Raw genomic sequence first — 24,303 nt, 5'->3', positions numbered from 1 at the left:
AAAAAATAAAAGAAATAGAAGCAAAAAAAGTGAGAAATCAGAAGTAATCAGGTATTGATCGTTACCTAGCCAATCACCACTCAATCCACTCATCTACCTATCTAGCCATCTTTCCCTCAGTACATCCATCTTTCTAGTTAGCCATACAAGCCCCAGTCCACTCACTTCTTTTTCTAGCATCCATCCTTCGGTACACACATCTTTCTGTATAGATAACTGTTTATCGATCCATCCATATATTTAGCCATTGGTCAGAAATAGATTTGCCTCACTTTTAGATAAAGTCTGAAAACTATTTGTTGCAAGAATTATTAGAGTGAACCGACAAAGGGGTTCTTGTGCGCCAGTAATAGAGACGAACTCCAAGTGAAGGCAAGATGCATATATACCCTTTTCCAACAGCCCTAGTACCAGTGACATGACTTACCGAGATCACATGCAGGTGAGTAAATAAGAGAAGTGAATAGACGTCCTTCATAAGTGACAACAATGTACTTGCTTTCTTCTGCAGTAGTCAGAATTTTCTAACTTATGCCATGGGTGCTAAGGTGTGTCTCTGCTCGATGGACAGATCCGGTGGGCAGAGTTAGCATGAGCAGAAAAACATGGCTGTTATGAGGTACTGTAGTCAATCATTTGAGTTTTAATTATACACAGCCATTAGCACACATACCTCTCTAGCCTTACTTCCATTAGGCTGCCTATATTTCTAGGCATGAACTTATCTGTCCCTTTCTCTCCACGTTTTATCTACCTCTCTCTGTCCTTTTCATATAGCTACCCAACGATCAGATCTCACATCTCTTGATCTAGCCAACCTACCCTTTGCACATCCACTTCCCTTGCCATCTGTCCAAATGTTCTCAAATTGTATGTAACGGGCCATATGTACTAAAGCATTTTCCCATATACACAGAATGGGCAAAATCCTTTGCTACATCTGGCCCTACGTGTCTACCAAACCAACCTGCCAGAATTGATTTGAACATTAAGGATTAGGGGAACCGGATATATGGAAAGGCATGTCAAGTGTATTCATGTGTCCACCATTTTTACGGCATGTATAAGAGAAGGAGCAAACAAGTTTTGAAACAAGGTATTTTCTTCCATATTAGATGAAGATTTGCACTGGCACAGGCAGTGGAGCAAACTGTGCACTGCTTTATGTGGTATTGTAACATGAAAGGGAGCAACCTGATTTGGCCACATCTTTAATGTATTGAAAGTTGGACTAGGTGTGGTGTGACTAAATCAGTTTACTCAATTTCTTACCATGTAATCAGTTAACAGACTGTAAAGCCATTTTATTCCAATCTTCATAATATATTTCTTGGCTTTCAAAATGTGTTCTGTTTTATTGTTGTTAAATTACCTTTTATTGTGATGTGTAGTGGTATTTAATAATATTTGTGTGATGTTTGCGTGCAAATAAAGGTAAAAATTTGACTTCTTATTGGATCGACCTTCTCCCGGTACATGGGCAGTGACCCTCAGGTGTTGCTTTCGTTGTGTCTGAAGGTGATTTGTTGACTATGTTCATTATTTTTCCTAAGCGGAAACTGGGAAATTGAGGGGAAAACCATTGTCCCTTACAAGAAAGGTGCCTGGTGTACGCTTTGCACTGCAGGCAGAGCTGGCTGCTTTAAGTCATGGGACCACATCGGGGGACTGTGCGGTGAGTGTCTGTGCTGTTATGGGGTAAATGCATAATGTGCTCTTTACAAGAAATGAGCAGTGATAGCTGATTTCGTACATGTTTTGATGATCGGCCTATGAATCAGACTTGTCTGAAAAGATGAAAATGGAGGTAGCTATGAGACGTCTGGACTTGATGTCTCTTCCTATCAGTATGTAGCACTTTTTGTTTTGGTCAAGCTCACTGAGAGATCAATTAAACCAGTGGATCCCAACCTGTGGTCCGGGGACTCCTGGGGGTCCACGAAGCGTCCTCAGGGGGTCTGTGACTGCTAAGAAAATTAAATAATATTAACAGATTTGGTCCCCAGCGTTCAGTAATGACTCAGTGAGGGGAGTCTCCAGTTTCCAATAATGATTCACTGGGCGCCCCCAGGTTCCAGTAATGATAAAGTGGGGGTCCACAGAAGTCAAAAGGTTGGGAACCACTGATGAAACTATTACTAAGGGACCAGTTATTACTAAGGGGCCAATTATGGGTTGCACCATAGTGGCGGGATGCAAACTTTGCACCCATAAATACTGGTACTCTGTGCATACACCCCAACAGTACCATGTAACTATAAATTAAACCCCACGGAATAAGGAACATCTACGAGGACTCCAGTTTTCCAGGATCAAATTAATCACAGGACTCTCAATTCAGTGTGGGTTATTGCTCTGAGCATGTGGTAAAATGGAGCGGGCAGGCTGGTGTGGTGCTAGGGATAGCAGGTGTGGCTGTGGGCTGGCCGGGAGGAGCGTTACATGTTCCCCATGCTGTGGAAGTGGGTTGGGCGGGCTGGGGTAAAACTGCACTTTCAGCCAGAACTGCACTTGATTTTGCCAGTCTGATTTTACCTCTGGTAGAAGAAGACCCAGTGTTCCCACACCTTGGAAAAACAGGCGTGGGGGCACTGGGGAATATTAATCAGGCAGAAAAGTATCCCACCCAGAGTTGCCACTATGTCTGAATCATAATCCAGCCCTCAATATGATAATATGATGAAGAAAGAGGCAGAGAATGTCAGACACAACAAGGTTGAAAATAGTGACCACCCCTGCCAATCCCACACCCCACCACCTTGGCCTGGGTAGAAATGGCAGAACCTCAAGGTGGTGGATACAGTTTAAGAAAGAATAAAATTTCACTCCTCTTTCCCACTTTTCTCATGAGGCTACTTAACCTGGTTCATTGAGCCTTCTTGTATTCCATGGTTGGCTGTGTTGGTCTTATAAGCGTGTATTGTTTGCAGAAACTGTCTGAGATTATTGATCTGTGTCATACTAGCCTTGAACTGCTTCTGGAGCAAAATGACTTTGAACCCTCATAACTCCTGGTGTGAATGACACCAGTAATCTAGAGCCCAAAAATAAATGCTTGAGTAATAGCTTATCATGTAGGCATTGTTGTAGTTCATGTTGGCCTTTCGTTGACTTGCACACTATCAATTGTATTTCTCTTGTCGCTTTATAAAATGTATCCGTGAATTGCTCCTTCTCGGGTGCTTTCCCTGCCGAGTCCTAAGGGTAAATTTTCATTTTCTATAAATGTTTTTTTTTCACTCAGGGGTTTGAGCTTAGCTGTAACTGACATCTTGTTCCACCTTCTTAGCAAAGTGCCCTAATGGTTAAATTGGTGTTAGTTTAGTTATCTCAGTAGCATGATGCCCTTTATCTTACACAGCTGTAGGCTGGCCTCATCCATTTGAAAGTGCTAACTTGCACAAAATTGATCAAATCATTGGTTCTCATTTGTATGCTAAATATTCCATCTCTTTACTATTAGAAGTCCCAAAGAACCCCTGTCGCATTAGCTGCGGGCGCAATGGACACCTGAACATAAGCAGCTGTCACTGCGAATGCCAACCAGGGGACACCGGCCGGTACTGCCAAGGTGAGTGAGGGTTAGTAATCTCTGTCAATGTACATCGTTCAAATGCTAACATCTGGCATACCTCAAGCCACAGGTGACTTTTTATATAGGTCATCGTTGGAACCAGCGCCATCACATTGTGAAAAGGTTAGGCTTTGTGCGGGGGAGAGATGTAAAGTGCTTAGGTATTCGACAGAGGACTGCATGTTTGCTTCAAGCATCTTCTGTCACAGAGTTGGATTTTTAATGGAGCCAGGAAGAGTTGAAAGTGTATACCGGTAAGGCTTGACCTTCTGTCTGGAGTAAGTCGTACTTAGGAAAAATTCCAAATAATTCCTAAGTGGTCCTGGGTAGCTGTGACTGTCCCATGTTGCCAGGAGTACTCGCTTGGTTAACAAGGGAAAAATCCCATCATTCCTGCTTCTCTGAAGGATCTTGACATTTTAAGTGCTTGTATTTCTACACCTAACTTTAATTCGGTGCGCAGTCCTTTAAGAATCAAGCACACCAAAAGGCATTCATTTGTGTGTACGTGTTTGAGGGAGAGTTGGAGAGCCGCTTTGTAAGATATAACTCCGTTCAAGCTGTAGTTTGCTCAATTTCGCTGCTGCTAAAGTTAAATGAAGTATGAGAATGAACTTGTGCTAGAAGTCGTTTGCGTATACTATTTATTTAATACATCGACGGAGAAAGGTTTCTTACATAGCTGGGCCCAGGGAATCCCATTCTATTCATTTCTAGACACACATCACGTCCTTAGTGCTTGGTGTTATGGTGTGTTATGTCATTTTATATTTTTTAAAGCACTCGTTGCTTCATAAGGAATTTCGACACTAGGGGACAGTAACTAAGTGAAGTTTAAATGTAATAACGACGTGTTAGAGGTTCAATTTAATTTTTTGGGTGCGTTTATCATTTCAAAATTAATTTCTGGCCGTTAATTTCGTGGTGATACAGGGACCCTGATTTTATTATTATTTTTACTTTAATTTCAAATTGTTAATTTCAGATTTTTCGGATGTATATAATGTTTTAATTATAATGCATTATTATATATTACCTTTATGTGTATTGTTATTATTTTTTGTTTATTTTATTTTTTTATTTAAGGGGGAAGCCCTCACTTTTCTTAACCTTGCTCTTTCCGGTTGATTTTTGCCTTTATCTTTTCCTTTTGCTGTACCCAGTGCTCAAATTGACCCTTGTCCATATCCCTTTTTACTTACGTCTACATTCAGTTGTTTATTTTTCTTGTCTGTATTGTTTTTGTATATCTGGTGTACTTATTTTAAGATTTTTGTTTCCAGAGATTTTTATGCGATAAGCACACATAATACCTTTTAAGGTGTGCTGTTGGAAATGTGTTTCGCAGTGTGAAAGCCAAACATTAAAGGTTCTTCCTCCAAATGTACATCTTTTGAAGCGTCGAAATGTTCGGCAGTAGAGAGTGTGAGGAGTACAATGAACTTAAAGATTTATACCACAGTAGTCTTTTACCAAGGAATTTGGTGATATCCGTACATCGTTTTGTACACCAAGCTCTGAATCTTAAAGGAAACACCTGCAGAAATCGGAAGCCAATTGTGATTGTTCCGTATAGGTGAGGCCTGGCTGAATCAAACGCTGTCTACCTGCATTATTTTAGATGTCTTGTAGACTGTTATCCGCCCAGCAAACGAGTTTGCTGACGCACTGTAGTTGTGTTTTGGGCAGTTGCTCTCCACTCATTTCTCCGTATGCATTATTTTAAAGCTGCCACCGACACCAGCCTCCCTGAAGCTTCCGGGGGATTTGGCTGCCACCTGAATGCATGTAAAATGGAGTCCTAACCGAGCAAATTAGATTGGCCAACTGAGCTAGACATAGAAATGGCGTGATGAAGAAGAGAGCCCTGTTAGTTTGCAGATTAATTATGTAAAAAAGGGCTTGGGTACTTACCCTTGGGTGCTTTCACTTAAGGAAGGATTGGAACCATTGGTGAGCAGTCACTGTGATTTCCCATACTCAACAGTATGCGTGTATGTCTATCAGATGGACCGCTGACTGACACCGCAACGTTGATTCTGGGCCTCCATAATGTAACAATTGTCAGCCATGACAGAGGCGCACACTGTTGAGAGAGACAGTGGTGGGACTGGTGGTGCGGGAGCTGAATTCATCTGTTGGAAGGGGCAGAGGGCACTGTACTACTCTTTTCTAGTAAGTAACGTCTGTAACATAATCTCATTTGTATTTACTCTCTCGTTTCTTTCCAGTGAAATGCAGCGTGGAGTGTGTGCACGGCAAGTTTAAGGCCGACGAGTGCTCCTGCCTGTGTGACGTTGGCTATGGAGGCCCCCAGTGTGCCAGTGAGTTTGCTGCTTCTGTCATGCATTAATATTGCTACTCTCTATGCTCTTTTACTAAAATGTGGCATGCCTTTGTGCACTTTTGGATAAACCTAAGGTGGGTGATGCATCCGCACAGACTTGCACAGGAGTCGTCTTGTCTTAATAAAATGCACACACAGGAACACACGCAGGGGCGTAGCAACAGGGAGGGTATTCAGAATGTTACACCCCCTAATAAATGCATTTTCTGATGAATAGTTGGGTACAGGTGCTTTCAGTCGAGTATTGTGAGATGTCAGTCAGATTTCAGCAGGAGTTTTTACATACACACAGACAAAAACACACACACAGTGTCTCACTCTCTGCTTTGAAAGTCCTAAAAAATATTGGTTAATTTACAAAATATTGATTTTTTCTGTTAGTGCTCCAATGAATCCACATTCATCTCCCGTTCCACTGCCCCTTTGTCTCCTCTCATGCACCCTGCTTGTTGTATAATGTAATTGAACATTATATGCCAGTCTAATTGTCCTAAAATCTGAAGCTTACTCCTTCCATTCCTACTGACCAAGCTACACCCCTGAACACACCTGAATGCATTATACATCACATTGCTTTTGTACTTAGAAAGAAGGTCGAACAGGGACCTTAAATTGTGTTCAAAAATAGATTTTTTTAAGTCCCCTCCATATCCCACTTAAAAATTAGAGCTACGGTCTCAGCCAACAGGAGCTGGTAGAGCCAAGGTTTGGGGGAAAAAAGGAGAATAATGTCTTGATTATTTCCCAAAATCTTCATTACCTTGAATATCCTTCCTTGTCCCAGTGCATACATTTGAGATATGCCGTCCCTCCCCCATTCATCACGTTGCTGTTGACACTAATAGCCTTGAGTCCAGGATGGATTCTTCAAATTCAGCCTTGTCCATGGAAGCACAATCAGTTATCACTGCTGTCTCTGAAGATACTTCATCTCTCGCTATGGAGGTTCAAGCATGGTTCAGTAGAGCCTAGAAATACCTAACTCCTTGTCGTTATCCATACAAGAATCCGGGGGGAGTTCTACTAGTAAGACCTATGACCATCATTGGGCGGCTTTCTTTTGTAACTTAGTCTAACTTGGACCCTGGTACAAGTAATCCAAAATGGGTTTTACAGTTCTTACGCGATGGTTTTGATTTAAGGCTGTCAGTTTGTACTCTTAAAGTGAAGTGGACAGCAGTTAAAGCTATTGGTTCTCCTTGAGGAGACTTGGGAAAAATTGAGGAATGGAAAGTTCATCTTTTAAATAACATTCTTTTGAAGAGGTCTTCTCGAAAGTCCTGGTATAGCGGAGGCAGTTTAGGAGTTGGGGCTAACAGAATTGCACGTTGATTCTGTTTTGGAATAGCAGTAGGCGCTGTGCTGGAGGCTCAGATTGAGGTGAATCATCAACGCTCACTGTGGGACACAGTCACAGAGTAGCGCAAGGCTCTGCCTCTCAGAATCAGCAAGTCTGTGAGTGCAGCTGTAAAGTGCCATGCCGCATGCTAAATATACTTTGGACAAATACGGAATAGACGAGCAGGTCAGACTGCCGAGATTAATTTTCACACATGCCTCCATTTCTATTCTGAAGTGATTTTTTTGGGTGTTTACCAAGGGCAAAATCGGTTTCACAGGAAGTAACTCTCTTTGTTTAACCACTGCAAGTATTTTGAGAGAGATTGTTGATTGTTGACCTTAGTAGTAGCCAATCTGATACAGGATGTCCCTATCTGCTTTTCTTGTACAGCTAAGGAGGAGTTCCCCTTTCACACCTGTGATGTTCAGATAGACGGGGACTGCTTCCAGGTCTCCTCTGAGGCGGACAACTACTACGGAGCGAAAATCAAGTGCCAGGTAGAACCAGGTGCAATTTCAGTTGGCGGTAAAACTGCTGGAAGACACATAAAACCTCTTAGCAGTCAATCAATCAATCAAGGAATTTGTAAAACGCTCTACTCAACCGTGAGGGTCTCAAGGCGCTGAGGTGGGACGCTGCTACTGCTCGAACAGCCAGGTCTTGGGGATGTGGGGTGGAGGGGGGCTGCTACTGCTCGAACAGCCAGGTCTTGAGTAGTCTCCTTGGTCTGATGCAGGTGGGTTGGAAGAGTGCTCCACGTCTTGGCGGCGAGGTGCAAGAATGATCTGCCACCGGTTGTAGTTCTGCAGATGCGTGGGATGGTTGCGAGGGTGAGGTCCGTGGAGTGGAGCTGTTGGGTCGGGGTGTAGAAGGAGAGCCGTCTGGTGAGGTATTCTGGTCCGGTGTTGAGCAGAGAGAGCTCTGTGAGCTGGGTGAGGAGTTTGAATGTGATTCTTTTGTTGACGGGAAGCAAGTGCAGGTCTCTCAGATGGCCTGTGAAGTGGCAGTGGCAGGGGATGTTCAGGATGAGGTGTGCAGAGGCGTTCTGGATGCGTTGCAGCCTTTTATGGAGTTTGGCCGTGGTCCCTGCGTAGAGGGCATTGCTGTAGTCCAGTCCGCTGCTTACGAGGTCTTGGGTGACTGTTCTTCTGGTTTCCGTGGGGATCCATTTGTAGATCTTTTGGAGCATGCAGAGGGTGTTGAAACAGGAGGAGGAGATGACGTTGACTTGCTGGGTCATGGCTAGTGAGGATTCCAGGTTGAATCCTAGGTTGCGTGCATGGTTGGTGGGGGACGGAGTGGATCTGAGAGTGTCAGGCCACCAGAAGTCGTCCCATGCAGAGGGGGTGGAGCCGAAGATGAGGACCTCCGTCTTGTCAGAGTTGAGTTTCAGACAGATGTTCTTCATCCATTCGGCGATGGCCTTCATTCCTTCATGGAGGTTGGTCTTGGCAGAGTTCTTGGTGAGGGAGAGGATCAGCTGGGTGTCATCGGTGTATGAGATGATGCTGAGATTGTGAGATCGGGCGATGTTAGCAGGCGGAGCCATGTAGATGTTGAAGAGGGTTGGGCTGAGGGACGAACTCTAGGGTACTCCACAGATGATTTTGGTGGCTTCAGAGTGGATTGGAGGTAGGTGGTCTCTCTGAGTTCTGCCGGTGAGAAAGGAGGTGACCCAATCCAGGGCTCTGTCGCGGATTCCTGCTTTGCTGAGGTGTGTGCGTAGGGTATGGTGGCAGACGGTGTCGAATGCGGCTGAGAGGTCCAGGAGGATGAGTGCTGCGGTTTCGCCGTTGTCCAGTATGGTTCTGATGTCGTCGGTGGTGGCGATGGGGGCAGTCTTGGTGCTGTGGTTGCTGCGGAATCTGGATTGGGAAGGGGCAAGAGTGCTGTTCTCCTTGAGGGAGCGGGTCATTTGTCTTTTGACAGCTTTCTCAATTACTCTTGCTGGGAAGGGGAGCAGGGAGATAGGCCGGCAGTTCTTGAGGCTGAGGTCCTTTGGGTCTGCCTTGTGTTTTTTGAGGAGGGCCTTGATCTCTGCATGTTTCCAGCTCTCCGGGAAGGTGGCGGACTCAAAGGAGCTGTTGATGATGTTCCGGAGCTGGGGTGCGATGTCGGAGCGTGCTTTGTTGAGGATGTGGTGAGGGCAGGGGTCGGATGGTGTGCCGGAGTGGATGGTGTTCATGATTTCGATGGTGTCGTTGACGTGGGTCCAGGAGAGCAGGAGGCTGGTCGGTTTTGAGACTGAGATGTTGGTGGTTGCCCGGGGGGGGTGGGGGGGGGCTGAGTGCTGAAGCTGTTGTGGATGTCTGCGATCTTGCGGTGGAAGTAGGAGGCTAGGGAGTCGCAGAGGTCTTGTGAAGGCGGGATGTCGTTGGAGCTGGGGTTGGAGAGTTCCTTCACGATGTTGAAGAGTTCCTTGTGGCTGTGTGCGTTGTTGTTGATGCGTTCTTTGAAGGCAGTTCTCATGCCGGTTTGGATGAGTTGGTGGTGTCTGCGGATGGTGTTTTTGAAGGCTGTGTAGTTATCCAGTGTCTGATCTTGGCGCCACTTCTTTTTGACCCTTCGGCATATCTGCTTAGATTCGAGGAGGTCAGCGGTAAACCAGAAGGCCTTTCTGTCGGTGCGTCTGTTGGAGGGATTTTTGATCCGGGCAAGAGTGTTGGCACAAATGTCGATCCATTGCCTGAAGTTGAGGACAGCTGTGTCAGTGTCAGTGGTGTCAATGGGTGGGTACCGGGAGAGGGTAGTGATTAGTTGGTCTTCGTTCACCTTGTTCCATCTGCAGTGAGGAATCCGTTGTGGGTGATGGTGTGTTGTGGGTTTCTTGAAGGAGAAGTGGATGCAGCGGTGATCTGTCCAGTGGAGTTCGGTGGTGTGGCTGAAGGAGACGTGTTTGCTGGCAGAGAAGATAGGGTTGAGTGTGTGTCCTGCGTAGTGGGTCGGTGTCGTGATCAGCTGTTTGAGGCCGAGGTTGGAGAGGTTGTTGAGCAGGGTGGTAGTGTTGTTGTCAGTGTTCTCAAGGTGGAAGTTTAAGTCCCCGAGGAGTATGTAGTCAGTGGATGCGAGAGCATGCTTGCTGATGACGTCGGTGATGGACTTGCTGAACTGCTGTCGGGAGCAGGGGGGCCTGTAGACGAGGGTCCCTCGGAGGGTGGTGTTTGGGTCGGTGTGGATCTGGAAGTGCAAATGCCCCTTGTAAGATAATTGCTTTTGGTTGTGCCCCCAGTGCAGAAAATATAGACATACAGAGGTAACCTTGGGAGCCTTTTCATTTATAGAAAACAGGCCATATTTGACACAATGTCAGTTAAATTACATAAACAGGGTTGAGAAGTTATAAAATTGGAACTCTAGCGCAATAGGTCAGACAATTTCTAGATGTTACAACCATCCAGTGATCTCTTTGACTTGTAATTGTTTGTGGGAATGTGAAAGGGATCAGCATTTTGGTATGAGGAATATGGCCATACTATGGCACATCTGAGAATCAAAAGCCTGAAATACCAGGAACAAATCCTGTGATATGTATAAAGTGCTGAGTCTTTAAGCGTTATAACCCAATACATGTTCAAAGCACATCTGAAATAAAACAAAAAGCGTCCTTGCACTTTCATCAACCATGTATCTAAAAATGATACCAAGATGTCATAAGTTCAGAAATGCTGCAGAGTCCTCTGCTCAGAAACATGATGCTTGTCATGATAGAGAATGTTCTTATGTTATCAAATTCAAAATGCCCCCCTTACATAGGTACCATAAAGCTCCTCTGCCATCGCAGAAAATCCCTAGTGCAGTCAGTTAATATAAGCCCAGTGCCATCAACCCAGAGTTTCCCAGAGCAAATAGCTGAGTTGACCTTTGATGCCTTCAGGCTATAATTGTCCAAGAGCTGAAAAATGAGAGGTGCAACCCCATTACCTTAACAGACCACATCAACTGATTACCACATCAGTATGACCATTACTTTGACTGTTCTCTAGTGCCCAGGTTTCTTCGACCACAGTTAGAAAAGTAAGGGCCTGATTTAGAAGTTAGAAGACACAATGGATACTCTGCAGGCAGTTCAGAAGAATCCAAGTGTCAGACGATCATTAAAGTCTTGGACCTTCAGCCCATAATTACCTCAGTGCCATTAGCTGGAAAATGTCTGAGTGTCTTCAGCTGAAATATGGCTGTTTTAATCAACACAAAGACAAAACAGGTGCAAGGTTTCAGAAATTCCCTAGTTGCATTAAAAGCCCTAGGTCAGACATACCAGAGTTCCATGAGTCCAGAAATATCCCATGTACTACAAGGTCAGAAAAACCTAATTTGTTTCCATTTAGAAGCTCCACAAGAGCCTTCATTCTTAGAAATGTGCTGGTAACATTCAGTCAGACGTCACCAATTGGCCACAGACAAAATATGCCACAGTGGTCTTAGCTCAGAACTGGCCAGTACCAGAAGTGACACAGTATTATTCATTCAGAAAAGCAGTGCCATTATCTCTGAAATGACTCAGTGACAGAGTGCCATCAGCTCATGAGTTTTGAAGTTACCTGCCTGTGGTGCCTCAATGCTCTTAACACTGAACAGGACAAAAAAAGCAGCTGATAGCTACCCAGATCAGCAACACAAAAGTGCTCCATTGTCATCAGTCTACAAAGCCCCATTGTCAACATCTTGATTATGCCCTAATATGTCAATACATTTTGATGAAAAAAACTCTGCAATGCTCCATTGCATTTACATTAGAACTATGACAATATTGTCCTGTCAGAATTGCCCACTTGCATTCAGCCCATGAACTTCCCAGATCCTTCATAGTAAAAAGGCACGGGCCATCAGCTTCAAAGTGCACCACTGATATTATCTCTTAAGTTCTGCTGTGCAATCAGCCTGGAAATACAACAGTGGAATCGGCTTAGCTTCTCCACAGTTAAGTCAGCTTTGAAATGTCCCAATGACATCAGCTTGGAAATGGTGCAGTGCAATCCCATCTAATTCCCCAATTAATGGGCATTTTTGGAAATGTTTCACTCTGCCTTAAACTCCAGGCACGACGTCTCAGCAACATCCTCAGTGATGACCTGCCAGTACTAATTGTTGGGATAGTGGGTTGCTTTTTTGATGGTATATTGAGTAAAGATTGTACATTTCAAATGGTAATCACTACAATACACAGTCTCTTCTATCCCTTTATGGAGATGACATAGCCAAGAAGCAAGGCATGGGTCAAGCTGTGTTTTGTGCTTTGATTTTAGGTTTTGTGGCTGTTGTATCTGGATGAGAGCTTCTGAAGGCTGGTTGGTCCTGTCTCCTTATGTATTGGCACTCAGGTTTTTTCCTGGGATCTTGGCCCTGCCAATGGCTGTGCTTCGAACCACATGCCCCTGAAGTGTACCACTGCCTTTTTTTAGGCCATTTCAGGAGCAAAAAGATCTCCAACCTCCAAAAACAGAGAGATTGAAGCCACACAGAGAAATGTTAGGTTGGTATTCAGATGTGCCTTCTAGACAAAGGTGTGTTAGCGCGTCTGTAAAAGCGGTGTTTCTCATTGATAGAACCCATTGAAATGCAATCTCAAGAGATCCCCATATCTTCCTTTAGGTTGGTGGGCAGCAGCAGTAGAGAAGTTCAAAGGGATAGTTCTCGTCTAGCATAAACAGTAGGTCCTTTGTACATGTCCATAGCGACTGCCAATTACAACAAAAATGCACTCTTAAAATATTTCCTGTAATCATCTAGCCGTGGAGACAGCCTTTACACCCTTTGTACAACAACATCCCTTTACACATCTTTACCAGGCAGTACCTTTACCACACAAGACTTTAACATGCATATATCTTTACCACATATACCTTTACAACACATATTAAGTATAAATAAGGTAAGTGAAACACCTACTTTTATGTACGTCTATATGTGTGTGCGTGTATATGTGTATATATATATATATATATATATATATATATATATATACACACATTTTTATAATTTGGGGATCCTGAAAACCCTACCAGCCTATTCCATTACCCACCCTTAAACCGTAAAATCACTCTCACCACCCTATACCCTTACCCACCCCTAAACCCCAACACCACCATTGCCACCCAATACCCTTATCCATCCCTAAAATCTAAAACACACCCTTATCACCCTGTACCCTTACCCACCCTTAAACACTAAAAACACCCTGATGTAACTTACCCACAGCTAAACACTAGAAATACCCTTACCACCGAATGCCCTTACCCACCCCTACATTCTAAAAATACTATCATCACCCTATGCCCTTTCCCACCCTGAATCCCTAAAACACCCTGACCACCTGTATCCACCTTAAACTCTAAACACACCCTTACCACCCCATGCCCTTACTTATCCCTAAACCCTAAACACCCTTACCACCCTGTACCCTACCCACTCCTAAATCCTAAAAAACACCCTTACCACCCTATACCATTACCCAACCCATAACCCTAAAAACATGCTTACCGCCCTTACCCACTCATAAACACTAATAATATCCTTACCACCCCATACCCCTACCCACCCCTAAACCTGAAAAACACCCTTACCAACCTCTAAACCCCAAATGTGTATATATATATATATATATATATATATATATATATATATATATATATAATATTCACAAAAGTTAATCCCCTCAATGCGTCAGCTCAGCACAGCGGTCCTGGTCAGGCGCAGGGAACGCCCAAATATTCGTCACAAAAATTCTTTGTTGATTCCAAAGAGGGCCAGGACACCTCTGTATACTATTCAAATATTTATTCACAGCACTCAAATTAAAGGATTTAATTCGCGTGATGTGAATAAATATTTGAACAGTATACAGAGGTGTCCTGGCCCTCTTTGGAATCAACAAAGAATTTTTGTGACATATATATATATATATATATATATATATATATATATATATATATGTATAGGTATATATATATATATATATATATGTATATATATATATATTGGCAGTCACCAGTAGGTAGTTATAGAGTTATAGTTTGGACCATATTTCCATAGAAAAAGTGTTTTTTGACCTGCCTAAATCTTTGGCATCGTTTGACAAATCTTTACAAAATGTTCCCAAAAAAGTGCCCCAGTGATTATTGTTGCCCAAAGAACCTTTTGGGGTGATCTGTCAAGCGGGGCTGTGAAAAAGGGGGAGGGGTCAAAAAAGTTGTGTTTCCCATGTTAATTCCCATGGGACCATTGGACACGACTACAGCCTGAATTACTGGACGGAATTGCACCAAATTTGGCATGAAGCTAGCTTTTGGTACGCAATTGACTTATTTGGTGTAAATCTGTTCAGTAGATATTGAGAAATTAACGGAAATCCAATTTTGTATATCTGTGATCTCAAAGACTTTGCAAACAATGACGAGCTTGTGCAGGGAAATGCACAGCTCTGATTGGCTACCAATACTTTAAACCAGGAAGTGTTGGCAGCCATCTTGGGACCCAGCTTCAGCCAAGTCCCACAATAAAACTGTAAAAAAACAAAAAAAAGGGCCAGGGTTAGGACACCCTGACCCCTTAGCTCTGGGGGGAGGGGGGATCCTGATGCACCTACTAAAACACTTATGTATGCACTCTCACACCCAGACAGACACTCTGACTGTCACTCTCACTCCCAGATACAGCTTCTGACACCTGTTCTCAAACCGAGAGAGGCTGCAGCCAACTTCCACAGTGCACGCCCAAAGGGCCATGCACAGCATGGGGTTGGGTGATTAATGGGGGTTGGCCGCAGGGACTGGCTGCAAGCTAGCCCTTGCAGGCAACCCCTACTGTGCGTGGGCGGAGGCCGTGCACGGTGCAAGGTTGAATGCTCTTAGGGGGTTGGCCTCAGAGCCTGTCCACAGATGGTTGGATTAACGTATAGTCATGAAAATGACTATACGTTAAAAAAAAAACATTGAAATTCACGGAAAAAAACAAAGGTTACAGGGACCTTATAGGTTCTGAATTTACTTGTACAAAACCATAACAATTCAGCAGTTATAGTTAGAGTTCTTTTAAGTAACTATAACTTGCGTCCTAAGGTAACTATACCTCGCACCTTCGCCATGCACAGCTAATTACTCCAAATATTATATCATTGATGACATCTTCTATGCCATCTTTCATATTCTCACAGCAACATTTGTAATAAAATTATTGATGAGACAACTGTGCATGAGGTGTCTACAGGAATTTTGCTTTTTTTTTTAAACCCGACTACAGCCCGAACCGCTGAACTGATTTACACCAAATATGGCAGAAAGCTAGATCTTGGCCCAGAAAAATCTCTTTTGGTTATTTGGGTCAAATCTGTTCAGTAGTTTTAGAGTTATTAAAGAAATAAAATTTGGATATATGAGGACGTGGATCCTTTGCGAATCCACCCTTAGGGATTCTGTGAATCCAGAGGCAAAAGCAAGGTCTTGATTGGTTGGCCACAACCTGAGAGAAAGGTTGAAGCCTCTATTTTGTTTATCGGTTCGGCTGGGTGGGGATAAAAACATGAAAACTGACATAAGGGGTCAGGATAGAGGTATCTGGAGGACAAATGGAGGGGTCGCTGAGGGCACCGTCGTGGGCAAAAAATTGCCAGTTTTTTTCTTTGGCAGATCTGCAGATCCACAACCTCTAGTGTAAATCCACAATGGATCTGTTGATCCCAAACCAAATAAAATAAATACACCCTCTCACACACCAAACCCCTGCAGAGCATGCCAAAGGCTGTGTGTAGTGTGGGGTTGGGGGCATGCACAAAGTTGGCTTTGCATGGCGGTGGTTGTATTAAAGTATGGTAATTATATAGTACTTTACATTAAAAAACATAGAGATTCACTGAAAAAAAGGTTACAGGCACATTATAGTTAGGATCACGTTTTACACACACAAAACCATAGACATTCAGCAGTTATAGTTATACTTATAGTTATACATATCTGAAGAAACTGTAACTTGTGCCAGAAAGTAACTTTAGGCTGCGAGTCTTAACATAAGTATAACTATGATTATAACTGCTAAATTTCTCTGGTTTTGGGTGTGTAAAATGTGAACCTTACTATATCGTCCCAGTAACCTTTGTAATTTTTTTCAGTGAAAAAAAATATATATATACGTATACAAATAAACAACCACACACTCACATTTACCTTAAAGATACTTACCTTTTTTTGTAAAGATATGTGTGGTAAAGGCATATTTGCGGAAAAGGCATGCATGGTAAAGGCAGTGTTTAAATTGTGCTTGATGTTTCCGGTGCTGAGCACCGGCACTTATTTTTGAGGGCCTTGGGCTTATTCTTCTGCCCCAGCACTTGCTGTGAGCAAAAGGCACATATGGGAAAGACGGAGGAGGAGGAAAAACTAAAAAGTGTCACAATGGGAGAAAGAAGACAGGTGCAAGAGTGAGATGGAGGGGCAGGGAGTGAGTGTAAATAGATTGAAGAGGCTCGGTATGGCTTAAGGATTACTCCGCCTCAGTATTCCGTGCTCCCATACTTAATTGCAGCAGCCACTTGTTTAAGAGGAGGGCTTTGAGCACCGGCATGTTTTTATTTACAAATTAAGCACTGGTAAAGGCATTGTGTAGTACAGGATGTGTGGTAATGGCCCATTGTCTTGGAGTTGCCAGCTGACCAAGATCTTTCTTGGAAATCCTAGGTTGGAAGTTGGGCAACCAATGACTGAGCAGTTAAGTTCTGGGAACACCTGGGAACATTGCTTTGAATGAGGGAGACCGTCAAGACGGCAGATAAGTCTGGTGCTAGAGCTTTTCAGATTTTTTTCATCCTCTCTCACACGTAAAGTTTGGCCGTACCTTAGATACATTGATCCCGGGAACTGGCTCTATTGCCTTGGATGGGTCGTAGCTCAAAGCAAATGGAGGGATGCAGATATGGATGATTTGTGAGAGAGAACGGTGACTCTTCTGTGTTGTTACAAGTTGTGTACCAAATCTTTACAATTTTCATCCCGAAGAATGCCAGAAGACTGAGCCCAAAGGGTCGCGCATCGGGATAGCAGGACTACTTTGTGAAAGATTTTGAGCAGTTTCAGATTTAGGTTGCATGCCTGTTTACTTTAGTCTCTCCTAATCGACCTAGATAATTGTTCCCATGAATTCACTCATGTCCTGATAATGGCCTTAGACTAAGTAGAGGTCAAAACGCCGTCAACTACAGATGCAATATAGACTCTGATTGACCCAACTTCTATAAAGGTAACTCAGGAGTCGAGTCATACGTCCTTTTCCTTTTGTTTGTGTGGACTTGCCACCTTCTATTCACTCTGTACTTTTTCACTATTTGAGCATTTTATTTACACAACCAAACAGTTTTTTCTCGACTATTATCAATCTTGTGAATACACTGTATTAGGTATCCTATTGCAGTAGTTGGTCTTAACATCTCTGAATTGTGCTCCTTATTCTTTATTGCATGATTAATGTCTCGTATTTGGATAGTAGCTGCATCCTCTAGTTGTTTGAATATTATTTTGCAAATAGGTCTATAGTGAACCGTTGTTGTCTGATACCTACTAGTGCCCCGGGTTCTTTTTATAGCAGATTGGACATGCCTTTGTGTTTCCCCAAGGTTCTTCTGCCTACAACGCACGTAGCACGAGAATCAAACCTCTGCATCATTTTGTGGTCATTGCTTCCGCCTTCTTGTTTCCACTTTCCCAGGAAAAGGGGGGCGTGCTAGCCCAGATAAAGAATCAAAAGGTTCAGGATATCTTGGCCTTTTATCTTGGGCGCTTGGAAGCCACCAATGAGGTTACAGATATGGACTTCGAGACGAGAAACTTTTGGATTGGTGAGTGAACTTGGCCGAGCGAGCAAAGCAACCTAATAGTCAAGCCTTATCGTGCAGCGAGGTACTTGGCGCGTTTTGTTCATGGACGTCAATTCACCAAAATGCCAGGTGTAGCAGAAAGTGACAGCACACCCTTTAACTTTCCCTTTCACTCGGGCACACATATGCTTACACACATTCCCACATACACACAATCTCTCTAACACAAAAAAAACTTCTCACCGGCAAGCACGCACGCAACATACGTTTAAAAGCAATTTTTACTTACCTCAGCTAGTATGGAAAGTCATATTCCAGCCAATTGTACTTCATTTTTTATTAAACTGATAGTGAAAAAAGTAAATTAGTGTAATAAAAAAAATGCCGGGAAACAAGGAGAATGGAGCTCCAACCGAGCTGCCCCTGTGTTCCTGGCATTGCTTTTGCCACCTCTGAGGCCAGGGGTTGTAAAGGCAGGGGTCACAAAGGGCAAGCCAGGGGTCGCAACTGCAGGTTTTGTTTACTGCATGAGCTCAGCTCTCTAAAATGCGAGGTGCTTGTTTTAAAATGTTTGAGACTTTACTCATTCCTAAACTCCATTAACATTATGTATTGAAAATACTAGTAAAATAACTTCTAAATTTTATGTTCATATTTGTGTTTGTGGTGAGATATTCTAAGCCGAGTAGGATGCACAACAAAGTGCGATATTTGTCGGGTAAAGCAACCACCTCCAGTTCGGAGTTTTGCTCACTAATATGAGCAATTACCTGCGCAATTTGGAGGTTTCATGACTAATTCTGCCACTAATGGATTTTAATAAATCTTTTCATTCGGTTAACTTTGGCAGGTGAAACCTACTGAAATTCACCATAGAAAGGGGGGTTCAGTGTTTACATCACAACTTATGAAAGGTGAAGCTGGAGAGAGCACGGCAAGAAAGGGGGTGCAACAGTAAAAGTAAATCGCTCTGCTACGGAAATTTTTTTAGCACCTAGGTACTATGACAGAACCTGAAGTATTGCACTATGCCGCTTGCTCCCCTTTAGAACTGTTAGTCTGGCCTATGGAGAATACAGCCATAATAGTAAAAAACACGTGCCAGAAAATGTCGTGGTGGCTTTTTTGTTTGCCAGCCCTTTAGGGGTAGTACAACCCATTTGGAGAGAGGCAAGCCCACCGAGCAGTGTGCAGCTTGTAGCCGGGCATCGCAAGGGCTGTTTCTGCTTCCCAGGCTGGCTCCGCAAACAGCAACAGTGTTCCAGGTCAGGATCAGGTAAAGCTCTGAAAGGGCGCAGGTCAGTCAGAGGCCGAGGTTATATATTGGAAAGCAGGAGAGGAGACCTCATTGGAGCAGCAGGTGCAGTAGCATAAAGCTCAGGGCCTGGTCATGACACGAGGGCCGACTTCAATCCCACCAAGGCTATCTCTTTAACTACCCAGCTAACCACCTGTGAGATCATTCAAGCCCAGGGCACCTCCTCTATTCTACTGCTGGAAGGAGCTTAAGGCCTGGGGTAAAGTGGATTAATCCAACTCAGTGCTTTAAGTGGAAACATAGAAGTTCACGTACTCACCAACAAAAGTACCTCTTTGCTACTTAGAAGTGCGGGTACTCTCCCGTTAAACGTATTGCACCAGTGCTAAGAAGTGCAGGTACTATCCCTTCCAAATTAAAGAAGTGTAGGTACTCAGTACCGGAAATACCTGCCAATTTAAAGCACTGGTCAAACTGTGTGTGAAGGGGAAGACTGTGAGTGAACAGCGTGGGGGTTAGGGTTACAGGCTGTCATTGGATGGTTTTGAGTGAGTTGTTTGCGCAGTTCCAGTACTTTAGTATTGCTATTCCAGGACCTGGAGTCAGGATTGGGGTGCAGGAACACAGTTATGCAGTGTTTTCAATAATAAAACTGCAGTGCCTGTTGCACCCAAGTATCAGCATTCAGCGCTGGCTTGAGCGGTGGCCCGGGGGTGGTACTCATACATAGGGTCCTGCTGCTAAAGACTGCAGCGTGCTGCAGAACTGCATGTTGAATGAAGTGATGTGCTAGAGGGGGTGCTTGACATCTGGCCCAAGGTGTACTCACAGAGCTGTGCAGAGGGTTTTGCTGTTGGAATTGATGTGCAGCAGTTGAGACATGAGGTTCATTTCCAAGGCTGTGAGTAACTCGGCACTAGAATACACAGAGGCTGATGGAGGCCTGGATAGGGGTGCACTGGTGGAGCTTCTTCTTGTGTCCAAATACTGATTTATATGGTTATCGCTGGTCATGACTGGGTTGCGCTGGCAGAGCCAAGCCTGTGGAGTTAAGTGGCTGAGATGGGTCACCATTGCAGAGCACCAACATAGCAATGTGTGGGGTCTGGATACTGGAGTAAACAAGGAGGATGGAAGTCGGGTTTCATTTTTATTGACAGTCCCGTGTGTCTCAGTTATGAATGTACGACGGTGGTTGCTGTACAGGCTTGAAGTGCATTTAAATAGTGTCATTTCGACCTTCAAAAGTAGAATCTACATTAAATCAGGGTCTGAGCATATCATTTGGATCCAGAGATTTCTGGAAACTGAGCTCCAACCAGTCTAAGAAGACCCCTGTGACTTGTTCTTGCTGTCTTCCTTCAGGTCTCACCTACAAAACCTCAAAGGACTCATTCCGCTGGGACACTGGGGAGCAGCACTCCTTCTCCAGCTTTGCTTTTGGACAACCTGACAACCAGGGGTAAGTAAGAAAGGGGCATGTGGCTCCATCCATAGTATGAGCCATCAATGTGCCACGTCATTTCTAAAGATGCAGCTTCATAGCACTATAAGTTTACCATTTATGTAAATATGGGAACTATAGAGGGAGAGACTTTTGCAATATTATACAGAGCATCAGTAAAGAGACAGGCCCTGAAATCAGTAATAATTCACCCGAAGTTACCTTGGCGCTGAAAATACCACGGTCAGAGAAAAGACTCACATAATATTGATCTATTAGTAAGTAGTGCAGGAGCTACGAAGTGTAAAATAGCCAGGTCTTCAGACGTTTTCTTGAAATTGGAAGAGGACGGTTCAATTGGCATTTTGTGCCAGTGTTGGATTTATTAAAAAAAAATGCACACAGAGGGCATCTTAGAGATGCCCCCTGTATTTTACCCAATCCTTCAGTGCAGGACTGACTGGTCTGTGCCAGCCTGCTGCTGAGAGAAGAGTTTCTGACCCCCCTGGGGTGAGGGCCTTTGTGCCCTCTGAGGCCAGAAACAAAGCCTGCTTTGGGTGGAGGTGCTTCACACCTCCCCCCTGCAGGAACTGTAACACCTAGCTGTGAGCCTCAAAGGCTCGGGCTTCGTGTTACAATGCCCCACAGCACTCCAGCTAGTGGAGATGCCCGCCCCCTGGACACAGCCCCCACTTTTGGCGGCAAGTCCATGGGAGATAATGAGAAAAACAAGGAGGAGTCCCCCACCAGTCAGGACAGCCCCTAAGGTGCCCTGAGCTGAGGTGACCCCTGCCTTTAGAAATCCTCCATCTTGGTTTTGGAGGATTCCCCCAATAGGAGGATGGATGTGCCCCCCTCCCCACAGGGAGGAGGCACAAAGAGGGTGTAGCCACACTAAAGGACAGTAGCCATTGGCTACTGCCCTCCCAGACCTAAACACACCCCTAAATTCAGTTTTCAGGGACACCCGAGAACCCAGAAATCAGATTCCTGCAACCTGAAGAAACAAGAAGGTCTGCTGACCTACAAGCCTGCAGAGAAGGAGGAAGACGACAACTGCTTTGGCCCCAGCCCTACCGGCCTGTCTCCAACTTTGAAAACCTGCAACCAGCGACGCATCCGACAAGGACCAGAGACCTCTGAAGCCTCAGAGGACTGCCCTGGACTAAAGGACCAAGAAAACTCCAGTGAGCAGCGGCCCTGCTCAAAACCAGCTACTTCTTTGCAACAAAGAAGCAACTTCCAAAGACTGCACGTTTCCCACTGGAAGTGTGAGACTTCTCACTCTGCACCCGATGCCCCCGGCTCGAGATTCAGAGAACCAACACCTCAGGGAGGACTCCCCGGTGACTGCGAGCCTGTGAGTAACCAGAGATGACCCCCCTGAGCCCCCACAGCGACTCCTGCAGAGAGAATCCAGAGGCTCCCCCTGACCGCGACTGCCTGTAACAAGGGACCTGACGCCTGGAACCAACACTGCACCCGCAGCCCCCAGGACCTGAAGGAACCGAACCTCAGTGCAGCAGTGACCCCCAGGCAACCCTCTGCCTTGCCCAGGCGGTGGCTGTCCCGAGAAGTCCCCCTGTGCCTGCCTGCACGGCTAGAGTGACCCCCAGATACCTCCATTGTTTCCTACCTGAAACCCGGCGCCTGTTTTGCACACTGCATCTGGCCGCCCATGTGCCGCTGAGGGTGTGTTTTGTGTGCCTACTTATATCTCCCCGGTGCTCTATAAAAAAACCCTGGTCTGCCCCCCGAGGACGCAGGTACTTACCTGCTGGCAGACTGGAACCAGAGCACCCCTGTTCTCCATAGGTGCCTATGTGTTTTGGGCACCACTTTGACCTCTGCACCTGACCGGCCCTGAGCTGCTGGTGTGGTAACTTTGGGGTTGCCTTGAACCCCCAACGGTGGGCTGCCTATGCACCAGGACTGAGACTTGTGAGTGTTTTACTTACCTCCTAATCTAACTTATACTTACCTCCCCCAGGAACTGTTGATTTTTGCACTGTGTCCACTTTGAAAATAGCGTATTGCCATTTATACAAAGACTGTATATGATATTGCTTTTATTCAAAGTTCCTAAAGTATCTAAGTGAAGTACCTTGCATTTAAAGTGTTTACTGCAAATCTTGAACCTGTTGTTCTTAAAATAAATTAAGAAAATATATTTTTCTATATAAAAACCTATTGGCCTGGAGTAAGTCTTTGAGTGTGTGTTCCTCATTTATTGCCTGTGTGTGTACAACAAATGCTTAACACTACCCTCTGATAAGCCTACTGCTCGACCCCACTATCACAAAATAGAGCATTAGAATTATCTACTTTTGCCACTATCTTACCTCTAAGGGGAACCCTTGGACTCTGTGCACACTATTTCTTACTTTAAAATAGTATATACAGAGCCAACTTCCTACAGGTAACAATGGTACCATACCCCTTAACATACCTCCTGTAGTATCCTGTGAAACCTAAAAAAGGCTCTCACTTCAGTCTGGGTTTTGGGAGGCTCCCAAACCAGAATTCTATCAATCTTAGGCTGTAGGGATGCCACCTGGCCACTCCCCACCTGGTGTCCTTAGTACACCACAGAACCCTGCCCTATTTGGCACTTGCTCACCTTAATAGTGAGGCCTGCTTTCTGCAGGGCCTCTAACACTCTCCAGAGGTGTTGTAGGTGTTCCTCCCATGTGGAACTAAACACAGCAATGTCATCCAGGTAGGCGGCACTGAACTCTTCCAGCCCAGCCAACACTGGGCTGACTAACCCCTGAAAGGTGGCAGGGGCATTCTTCATCCCAAATGGCATCACTTTAAATTGAAAGTGTCCATCTGGGGTAGACAATGCTGACCTGTCCTTGGCCCCCTCAGTTAAGGCAATCTGCCAGTACCCAGATGTTAAGTCAAACATACTGAGGTACTTGGCAGCCCCTAACCCGTCAATGAGCTCATCAGCTCGGGGAATGGGGTGTGCGTCAGTCTTGCTGACCGCATTGAGTCCCTGGTAGTCCACACATAACCTGAGTTCTAGAGTGGCACAAGGTGCAGCAGCCTTTGGGACCAATACCACTGGGCTGGCCCAGGGACTGCTGGAGTGCTCAATAACCCCTAGGGTAAGCATTTTGGATACCTCATCCTTAATGCATGCCCTGACCTTGTCAGTCACCCTGTAAACCTTTTGTTTAATAGGTGTACTGTCCCCAGTGTCCACATCATGTGTGCACAAGTGTGTGACTCCTTGGATCACGGAAAACAGTGAGGAAAACTGTCCTAACACGTGGCGACAGTCACCTTGCTGCTCCTCAGTCAGGGAGGGGGAGAGGATCACTCCCTCCACTGACCCATCTTTTTCTCCTCCAGACAGGAGGTCAGGAAGAGGTTCGCTCTCCTCCTCTACCCCATCATCTGTCGCAAGGAGCATTGACAACTCAGTCCGCTCAAAGTGTGGCTTGAGGCGGTTGACATGCAGGACCCTTAAAGGGTTCCTTGAAGAGTGCAAGACCACCAGGTAGGTGACTTCACTCTTGCGCTCCACCA

At 44.8% G+C, this 24,303-nt stretch overlaps 1 protein-coding gene across 3 annotated transcripts in view; it reads left to right on the top strand.

The window, feature by feature from the left end:
- Positions 1-24,303, top strand: part of LOC138268133 (C-type lectin domain family 18 member A-like) — a 192,547-nt gene that overhangs the window by 73,678 nt on the left and 94,566 nt on the right. Inside the window, exons 5-10 of one of the 3 annotated variants that reach the window (XM_069217542.1) lie at positions 1,554-1,675; positions 3,464-3,571; positions 5,806-5,898; positions 7,654-7,760; positions 17,956-18,085; positions 20,688-20,784. In XM_069217542.1, coding sequence (XP_069073643.1) covers positions 1,554-1,675; positions 3,464-3,571; positions 5,806-5,898; positions 7,654-7,760; positions 17,956-18,085; positions 20,688-20,784 — 657 coding nt within the window. Of the gene's footprint in view, positions 1-1,553; positions 1,676-3,463; positions 3,572-5,805; positions 5,899-7,653; positions 7,771-17,955; positions 18,086-20,687; positions 20,785-24,303 lie in introns of all 3 variants that reach the window. The other 2 variants (XM_069217544.1, XM_069217543.1) reach the window with 2 other exon arrangements.

The sequence above is a fragment of the Pleurodeles waltl genome, chromosome 12, assembly GCF_031143425.1.
Source record: "Pleurodeles waltl isolate 20211129_DDA chromosome 12, aPleWal1.hap1.20221129, whole genome shotgun sequence".
NCBI classification, from domain to species: Eukaryota; Metazoa; Chordata; class Amphibia; order Caudata; family Salamandridae; genus Pleurodeles; species Pleurodeles waltl.
The sequence above is the reverse complement of the archived record's forward strand: the minus strand, read 5'-3'. Positions and strand labels throughout refer to the sequence as shown.